This window comes from Xyrauchen texanus, chromosome 33 (genome assembly GCF_025860055.1).
Source record: "Xyrauchen texanus isolate HMW12.3.18 chromosome 33, RBS_HiC_50CHRs, whole genome shotgun sequence".
NCBI classification, from domain to species: domain Eukaryota; kingdom Metazoa; phylum Chordata; class Actinopteri; order Cypriniformes; family Catostomidae; genus Xyrauchen; species Xyrauchen texanus.
Window position 1 is genome coordinate 40,717,121 of NC_068308.1, and position 10,000 is coordinate 40,727,120.

The following is a 10,000-nucleotide window of genomic DNA, read 5'->3' on the forward strand; positions in this document are numbered from 1 at the left end:
TCCAGTCAGGTCTCCTTAGCAACCAAATTGGGCCGGTTGCTAGGAGGGTAGAGTCACATGGGGCAACTAAATTGGCCCGGTTGCTAGGAGGGTAGAGTCACATGGGGTAACCTCCTCGTGGTCGCTATAATGTGGTTCTCGCTCTCGGTGGGGCGTGTGCTGAGTGACTCCAGTCAGGTCTCCTTAGCAACCAAATTGGGCCGGTTGCTAGGGAGGGTAGAGTCACATGGGGCAACCAAATTGGCCCGGTTGCTAGGGAGGGTAGAGTCACATGGGGTAACCTCCTCGTGGTCACTATAATGTGGTTCTCGCTCTCGGTGGGGCGTGTGGTGAGTTGTGCGTGGATGCCGCGGAGAATAGCGTGAAGCCTCCACACATGCTATGTTACGTCTCCACGGTAACACGCTCAACAAGTCATGTGATAAGATGCGCGGATTGAAGGTCTCAGATGCGGAGACAAATGAGATTCGTCCTCCGTCACCCGGATTGAGGTGCACAGAATACATTTTTATTCTATTTAATTGCAGCTTTTAGGGGTTTAAAATGACATGTAGAGTTAACTGGTTATCCGGAGGTGTGAAACTACTGTTAAAAACACACAAACAACTAAATAAAAGCTTGATTTAAATGAGAAAATAAAGTGAAAAAAGGCTAAACATTTATTACTATTTTATAGTAACGTTTATGTAATTAAATTTTTGTGATACACGTCGTTTCAGATTTTGTATAAAAGCCCTTAATCTGATAAATAATGCAACTTTGGTAGAAAATAATTCTATTTTTATTTGAGGAAAATAACCTTCCAATAACCACAATAGACATCATGACCTTTCGTGTGTTTGTGTAAATATTTGGCTCATAGAATGTTCTGGAAATGTCAAACGGTGCCATGAAAACCCTGAAAACCCAAAAGACAAAGTAAGAAATTGCCGTTATCATGAAATGAAGTCATGAAGCTCTCAGCAGCAAATACTGATGAGGTCAGACCGGTGAACACACACCAAAACACCGTTACCATGGATACCAGTCCTCTGATGATTCCTCATTTCCTGTCCAACAGGAAGTGTTTGTGTGATGAAGGTGAATCATTGGAAGGTTTTTGAATGTTGAAGAAACATGAAGTTATATTTAAACTACACAAATGTAAATGTGTTTATGTCTGAACTTCTTAACTAAATTAAAATGTTTAATAATGTTGTTGAAGGGAAAGATTGCCACCGGTGTAGGGAAATAAACTCAAGTATAAGATTATAAGATTGTTTCACATTTCTTCTTCCATTGTGTCATTTCAGTTTTAATAACTTTAATGTTTTTCTAAAATGTGTAAAATAGTCATTAAGTATGAGTAAATGTGTCCAAACGTTAAAATGCAAACGTGTTTATTTAAAGCTGCGGTAACACGCTTCATTCAGTCCACGGTTTGGCTGTTGTCCATTGCCGGTCTCCGGTGTTGTGGTTCTCAGTCTGGAGCGCTCGTTTCCACTATCGGGCCATATGAGGGCAGTTGTGTTCCCATTGTCACTTCTTGGGCTTCATCGTGCCACCTCAGGCCTTTGGCCCGCCGAGTACAAACAATGTGTTTGGGGATTGAGATGGGTTCAATGTCAAAGGCGGAGTTTCGCCGAACTTACAGGTTGTGTATCCAGCGCACAGTGGTGATGTTCAGGAAAAATGATAAAATTGCGGCCACAAGATAAATCCGTTAAAACGCATGGATACCATGGCAATGACGTCATGCGCTTGGCACGTGGATACCATGGCAATGACGTCATGCGCTTGGCACGTGGATACCATGGCAATGACGTCATGCTCTTGATGCATGGACACCATGGCAATGACGTCATGCTCTTGATGCATGGACACCATGGCAGTGACGTCATGCTCTTGATGCATGGATACCATGGCAATGACATCATGCTCTTGATGCATGGACACCATGGCAATGACGTCATGCGCTTGATGCATGGACACCATGGCAATGACGTCATGCTCTTGATGCATGGATACCATGGCAATGACGTCATGCTCTTGATGTATGGATATCATGGCAACGAAGTCATGCTCTTGAAGCATGGATATCATGGCAATGACGTCATGCTCTTGATGCATGGATATCATGGCAATGAAGTAATGCGCTTGATGCATGGATACCATGGCAATGACGTCATGCTCTTGATGCATGGATATCATGGCAACGACGTCATGCTCTTGATGCATGGATATCATGGCAATGACGTCATGCTCTTGATGCATGGACACCATGGCAATGACGTCATGCTCTTGATGCATGGACACCATGGCAGTGACGTCATGCTCTTGATGCATGGATACCATGGCAATGACATCATGCTCTTGATGCATGGACACCATGGCAATGACGTCATGCGCTTGATGCATGGACACCATGGCAATGACGTCATGCTCTTGATGCATGGATACCATGGCAATGACGTCATGCTCTTGATGTATGGATATCATGGCAACGAAGTCATGCTCTTGAAGCATGGATATCATGGCAATGACGTCATGCTCTTGAAGCATGGATATCATGGCAATGACGTCATGCTCTTGATGCATGGATATCATGGCAATGAAGTAATGCGCTTGATGCATGGATACCATGGCAATGACCTCATGCTCTTGATGCATGGATATCATGGCAACGACGTCATGCTCTTGATGCATGGATATCATGGCAATGACGTCATGCTCTTGATGCATGGACACCATGGCAATGACGTCATGCTCTTGATGCATGGACACCATGGCAATGACGTCATGCTCTTGATGCATGGACACCATGGCAATGACGTCATGCTCTTGATGCATGGACACCATGGCAATGACGTCATGCGCTTGATGCATGGATATCATGGCAATGACGTCATGCTCTTGATGCATGGATATCATGGCAATGACGTCATGCTCTTGAAGCATGGATATCATGGCAATGACGTCATGCTCTTGATGCATGGATATCATGGCAATGAAGTAATGCTCTTGATGCATGGACACCATGGCAATGACGTCATGCTCTTGAAGCATGGATATCATGGCAATGACGTCATGCTCTTGATGCATGGATATCATGGCAATGAAGTAATGCGCTTGATGCATGGATACCATGGCAATGATGTCATGCTCTTGATGCATGGATATCATGGCAACGACGTCATGCTCTTGATGCATGGATATCATGGCAAATGACGTCATGCGCTTGATGCATGGATACCATGGCAAATGACGTCATGCGCTTGATGCATGGATATCATGGCAATGACGTCATGCGCTTGATGCATGGATATCATGGCAACGACGTCATGCTCTTGATGCATGGATATCATGGCAACGACGTCATGCTCTTGATGCATGGATATCATGGCAATGACGTAATGCGCTTGATGCATGGATACCATGGCAACGACGTCATGCTCTTGATGCATGGATATCATGGCAACGACGTCATGCTCTTGATGCATGGATATCATGGCAACGACGTCATGCTCTTGATGCATGGATATCATGGCAACGACGTCATGCTCTTGATGCATGGATATCATGGCAACGACGTCATGCGCTTGATGCATGGATATCATGGCAACGACGTCATGCGCTTGATGCATGGATATCATGGCAACGACGTCATGCTCTTGATGCATGGATATCATGGCAATGACGTAATGCGCTTGGCACGTGGATACCGTGGCAATGACGTAATAAGCTCGGCGCATGGATATCATGGTCCCTACAAAGTGATAAATGCACACACACACACACACAGCATTGAGTGTTTTGTGTCACACAGCTGGAAGTGCTCAGAGTTTAATCTGTCCTGTTAAGTGTGCACTGTGAAGGGTGCAGCAGATTTGAGCTGTAACAAGTCGTGACATCCAGAACTCATGATTAATGACACTGATAATCGTGTGTGTGTGTGATGTAAACAGGGTGTGGTGAAATTATTGTCAGAGATCAAAGTCATTCTTCTTAAAGTGAAAAAGTCCCAATAACACAAAGAGCCATTTACAGTCTCACACATCATCAGCTGCACTGCTGGACCCAATCTGCATTACTGCAACTCACAACACTTCTGACGAGTGTGTGTTATTTATCTGTGTGTGTTATTTATCTGTGTGTGTGTTATTTATCTCTGTGTGTGTGTGCGTGTGTGTTATTTATCTGTGTGTGTGTTATTTATCTCTGTGTGTGTGTGCGTGTGTTATTTATCTGTGTGTGTGTGTGCATGTTATTTATCTGTGTGTGTGTGTGTTATTTATCTGTGTGTGTGTGTGTTATTTATCTGTGTGTGTGTGTGTTATTTATCTGTGAGTGTATGAGTGTGTGTGTATGAGTGAGAGTGTATGAGTGTGCGTTATTTATCTGTGTGTGTGTATGAGTGTGTATGAGTGTGTGTTATTTATCTGTGTGTGTGTATGAGTGAGTGTTTTATTTATATGTTTGTGTGTGTGTATGAGTGTGTGTTATTTATCTGTGTGTGTGTATGAGTGAGTGTTTTATTTATATGTTTGTGTGTGTGTATGAGTGAGTGTGTGTGTTATTTATCTGTGTGTGAGTGTGTATGAGTGAGTGTGTATGTGTGTGTGTGTTATTTATCTGTGTGTGTGTGTGTGTATGAGTGAGTGTTTGTGTATGAGTGAGTGTGTATGAGTGAGTGTGTTATTTATCTGTGTGTGTGTGTATGTATGAGTGAGTGTTTGTGTATGAGTGAGTGTGTTATTTATCTGTGTGTGTGTGTGTGTGTGTGTGTGTATGTGAGTGTGTGTATGTGAGTGTGTGTGTGTGTGAGTGTGTGAGCGTGTATTTATCACTTTGTGGGGACCAAATGTCCCCATAAGGACAGTAAAACCCGAAATGTTTGACCTTGTGGGGACATTTTGTCGGTCCCCATGAGGAAAACAGCTTATAAATCATACTAAATTATGTTTTTTGAAAATGTAAAAATGCAGAAAGTTTTCTGTGAGGGTTAGGTTTAGGGGTAGGGTTAGGTTTAGGGGATAGAATATAAAGTTTGTACAGTATAAAAACCATTATGTCTATGGAAAGTCCCCATAATGATAGGTAGACCAACATGAGTGTGTGTGTGAGTGTGTGTGTATGAATGTGTGAGTGAGAGTGTGTGTGAGAGTGAGTGTGTGTATGAGTGTGTGTGAGAGAGTGTGTGTGAGAGTGAGTGTGTGTGTATGAGTGTGTGTGAGAGAGTGTGTGTGATGAATGTGTGAGTGAGAGTGAGTGTGTGAGTGTGATGTGAGTGAGTGAGTGTGTGTGTGTGTGAGTGTGTATGTGTGCGTGTGAGTGAGTGTGTGTGTGAGTGAGTGAGTGTGTGTGTGTGTGAGAGTGTGTGTATGAGTGTGTGTGTGTTGACATCAGAATATTTATTTGCACTTTAATAATTCTATTTGAGTCGGAGAAAAACAATAATTGTAAATGTCATTAGTGTGATTTTGAGAAGTGTTATATGTTGCTCCTTTATTTAATGATGTAACTGCACATGTACATTAACACTGTTCTCATGATGTCACAGATCTTTAACAGATTACATATACAACGATTTCCTCCTGAACACACACAAGATCTTCATGATGTCTGACAGCAGATCATAAAGAATATAAATTAATGAAACTAATTAGTATATGATGATTAGTATAATTGTCATGATCATGTAAATTATGTACATTATAAACCACTTCAGTTGATTTATGCTAGTGTTTTAAAGATCCAATATTTCGGGGTTAATCCCGCCTACTTCAATATAACGTCACAATGCAAATAAATATAATAAATCTTTAGCTTTGAGAATTAAACCGGTTATTGTTTGCATATTTAATGAGTGCAGCTGCATGACGGACAGTAAACATTAATCTCAGATCTCAGATCAGTTATTGACGGATCGCTGTGTCAGTATGGCGTCCACGGCGGCGGCGAGGTTGTCTCGCGCATGCGTCTGCTTTCACGTGCGGGTGATTGTCATCGCTCGGCCTGCAGGAATAAAAACAGCATCATCAGAGACTCGCTGCACTGACCAATCACAGACTGACAACTGTAAAAGAGGGGCGGGGCTCCGTGATGCAATCACAAGCCAATCAGAGAACAGATGCACAAAATCACATTTACAAGTTCCCAGAATGCCACAGTGATGATGAGCACTTTCATCTGCACACACGTGACTGCCGGTGTTTCCCACACACTGTTTATGAACCCAAACACACGCTGAAGCGTGATTGGTCGATTCACATGTCAGTCTGACGGTCCAGAGAAACAGATCACTGAGAATCACCCAATCAGGACGTTGTGTGTGTGTGTGTTCAGACACTGTGTGTATTTGTGTGTGTATTTTTTGTGTGTGAGTGTGCGTCTGTGTGTATTTGTGTGTGTGAGTTTGTGTTCAGACACATTGTGTGTGTGTGTGTATTTTGTGTGTGTGATTCTGTATTTGTGTGTACTTTTTGTGTATTTGTGCAAATGTGTGTATTTGTGAGTGCGTGAGTTTGTATGTTTGTGTGTTCAGACATGGTATGTGTGTGTGAGTCTTTGTATGCGAGTCTGTGTGTATTTGTGTGTGTGTGTGTGAGAATTTGTGTATTAGTGTGAGTGTGTGTGTGTGTGTGTGTATGATCATGACGGGGAGGAGCCCAACAGGAAATTCTGCCTCATTAGTGTTAGTGTGATTAAACACAGAGTGAGATATGAGTCAGATTGAACATCATCATTTACTCACCCTCATGTTGTTCTAAACCCATATGAAACAAGTTGATTTTAGGGCTCAGTCACCATTGACCTTCATTGAACTGTTATTCTGATGAAAGCATCTCTTAATGTAACATCAGTTACTCTGTGCCGAGACACTGTAACGGTTACTATCTGTCCATCAGTTATGTCGGGTCATTTCATTGATTATTGCTTAATACGGGATATTGAGTTTGTGACGTTAATAATGATTTCTGTAACACATACTGCAGTTCTGTGAGCCAATGACCTTTGACCTCTTCATTCTGATCTCATGTGCATCTCTGATGGAGTCACACACTAACCATTATCTTCAGCCAATCAGAGCGCCGGCGGTTTAGAGAAGCTAATGCTGCGAAACACTTCCTGCTAACGGCACCGGTGAACTCTCACAATATCAGCTGACATCAGATCACAGAAAGGGGCGGGACTTACAAGAGCTTAAGAGGAACTGATGATCATTTCCTGCTGGCCACAAAACACACACACACACACACACACACACACACACACACTAGAACAACAAACACAAACGTGCAGCGCCATCTGCTGCTCATACAGACTCACTGAAACTCATTTGACTATTTTATTTCTAGAGTGCTTTTAAAAATACAGTTCGTCTCAAATGGACATTCAGAGATTTCTCAGAGGTCAAGGGTCAGGACAAGGTACAAACACACACACACACACACACACTGACCTGAATTTCCCGGTTCTGACTTGAACTCCCTTCATACCACAAAACTGAGCACCACCGACATCATTCACCAGATCATCACCGATCATCACCACCTGACAGACAGATTCAGAGAGATAGACAGACAGCTGGATAAAGATAGACAGAAACAGACAGACATATGCACACAGACAGATAAACAGTGAGTTTGTGTGTGTGTGTGTGTAGTGTGCGTGTGAGTAGTATGTGTGTGTGAGAGTAGTGTGTGTGCGCATGTGAGTATAGTGTGAGTGTGTGTGTGTGTGTATAGTGTGAGAGTGTCTGTGTGCGTATAGTGTGAGTGAGTGTGTGTGTGTGTGCGTATAGTGTGAGAGTGTCTGTGTGCGTATAGTGTGAGTGTGTGTGTGTGCGTATAGTGTGAGAGTGTGTGTGTGTGCGTATAGTGTGAGAGTGTCTGTGTGCGTATAGTGTGAGTGAGTGTGTGTGTGTGTGCGTATAGTGTGAGAGTGTCTGTGTGCGTATAGTGTGAGTGTGTGTGTGTGCGTATAGTGTGAGAGTGTGTGTGTGCGTATAGTGTGAGAGTGTGTGTGTGTGCGTATAGTGTGAGTGTGTGTGTGTGCGTATAGTGTGAGAGTGTGTGTATAGTGTGAGAGTGTGTGTGTATAGTGTGAGAGTGTGTGTGCGCGCATATAGTGTGAGTGTGTGTGTGTGTGTGTGCGTATAGTGTGAGAGTGTGTGTATAGTGTGAGTGAGTGTGTGTGTGTGTGCGTATAGTGTGAGAGTGTGTGTGTGTGCGCGCGTATAGTGTAAGAGTGTGTGTGTGCGTATAGTGTGAGAGTGTGCGTATAGTGTGAGTGTGTGTGTGTGCGTATAGTGTGAGAGTGTGTGTGTGTGTGTGTGCGTATACTGTGAGTGTGCGTGTGTGCGTATAGTGTGAGAGTGTGTGTATAGTGTGAGTGAATGTGTGTGTGTGCGTATAGTGTGAGAGTGTCTGTGTGCGTATAGTGTGAGTGTGTGTGTGTGCGTATAGTGTGAGAGTGTCTGTGTGCGTATAGTGTGAGTGAGTGTGTGTGTGTGTGTGTGTGTGTGCGCGCGTATAGTGTGAGAGTGTGTGTGTGTGCGTATAGTGTGAGAGTGTGTGTGTGTGTGCGCGCGTATAGTGTGAGAGTGTGTGTGTGTGTATAGTGTGAGAGTGTGTGTGCGCGCGTATAGTGTGAGAGTGTGTGTGTGCGCGCGTATAGTGTGAGAGTGTGTGTGTGTATAGTGTGAGAGTGTGTATGCGCGCGTATAGTGTGAGAGTGTGTGTGTGTGTGTGTGCGTATAGTGTGAGAGTGTGTGTATAGTGTGAGAGTGTGTGTGTGTGTGTGTGCGTATAGTGTGAGAGTGTGTGTATAGTGTGAGAGTGTGTGTGTGTGTGTGTGCGTATAGTGTGAGAGTGTGTGTATAGTGTGAGAGTGTGTGTGTGCGCGCGTATAGTGTGAGAGTGTGTGTGTGTATAGTGTGAGAGTGTGTATGCGCGCGTATAGTGTGAGAGTGTGTGTGTGTGTGTGTGTGCGTATAGTGTGAGAGTGTGTGTATAGTGTGAGTGAGTGTGTGTGTGTGTGCGTATAGTGTGAGAGTGTGTGTGCGCGCGTATAGTGTAAGAGTGTGCGTATAGTGTGAGAGTGTGTGTGTGTGTGCGTATAGTGTGAGAGTGTGTGTGTGCGTATAGTGTGAGAGTGTGTGTGTGTGTGCGTATAGTGTGAGAGTGTGTGTGTGTGCGTATAGTGTGAGAGTGTGTGTGTGTGCGCGCGTATAGTGTAAGAGTGTGTGTGTGTGCGCGCGTATAGTGTAAGAGTGTGCGTATAGTGTGAGAGTGTGTGTATAGTGTGAGTGTGCGTATAGTGTGAGAGTGTGTGTGTGTGTATAGTGTGAGAGTGTGTGTATAGTGTGAGTGAATGTGTGTGTGTGTGTATAGTGTGAGAGTGTGTGTGTGTGTGTATAGTGTAAGAGTGTGCGTATAGTGTGAGAGTGTGTGTATAGTGTGAGAGTGTGTGTATAGTGTGAGAGTGTGTGTGTGTATAGTGTGAGAGTGTGTGTGTGTGTATAGTGTGAGAGTGTGTGTGTGTGTGTATAGTGTGAGAGTGTGTGTATAGTGTGAGAGTGTGTGTATAGTGTGAGAGTGTGTGTGTGTGTATAGTGTGAGAGTGTGTGTATAGTGTGAGTGAATGTGTGTGTGTGTGTGTATAGTGTGAGAGTGTGTGTGTGTGTGTATAGTGTAAGAGTGTGCGTATAGTGTGAGAGTGTGTGTATAGTGTGAGAGTGTGTGTATAGTGTGAGAGTGTGTGTGTGTGTATAGTGTGAGAGTGTGTGTGTGTGTATAGTGTAAGAGTGTGCGTATAGTGTGAGAGTGTGTGTATAGTGTGAGTGTGCGTATAGTGTGAGAGTGTGTGTGTGTGTGTATAGTGTGAGAGTGTGTGTATAGTGTGAGTGAATGTGTGTGTGTGTGTGTATAGTGTGAGAGTGTGTGTGTGTGTGTATAGTGTAAGAGTGTGCGTATAGTGTGAGAGTGTGTGTATAGTGTGAGTGAATGTGTGTGTGTGT

General features: G+C 43.7%; 1 protein-coding gene across 1 annotated transcript in view; it reads right to left on the minus strand.

The window, feature by feature from the left end:
- Positions 1-5,311: 5,311 nt before the first annotated feature.
- The window catches only part of lhpp (phospholysine phosphohistidine inorganic pyrophosphate phosphatase), a 12,921-nt gene continuing 8,232 nt past the window's right edge, over positions 5,312-10,000 (minus strand). The window contains 3 exon segments of the mRNA XM_052103383.1: positions 5,312-5,947; positions 5,949-5,994; positions 7,442-7,533. Coding sequence (XP_051959343.1) covers positions 5,891-5,947; positions 5,949-5,994; positions 7,442-7,533 — 195 coding nt within the window. The 3' untranslated portion in view covers positions 5,312-5,890.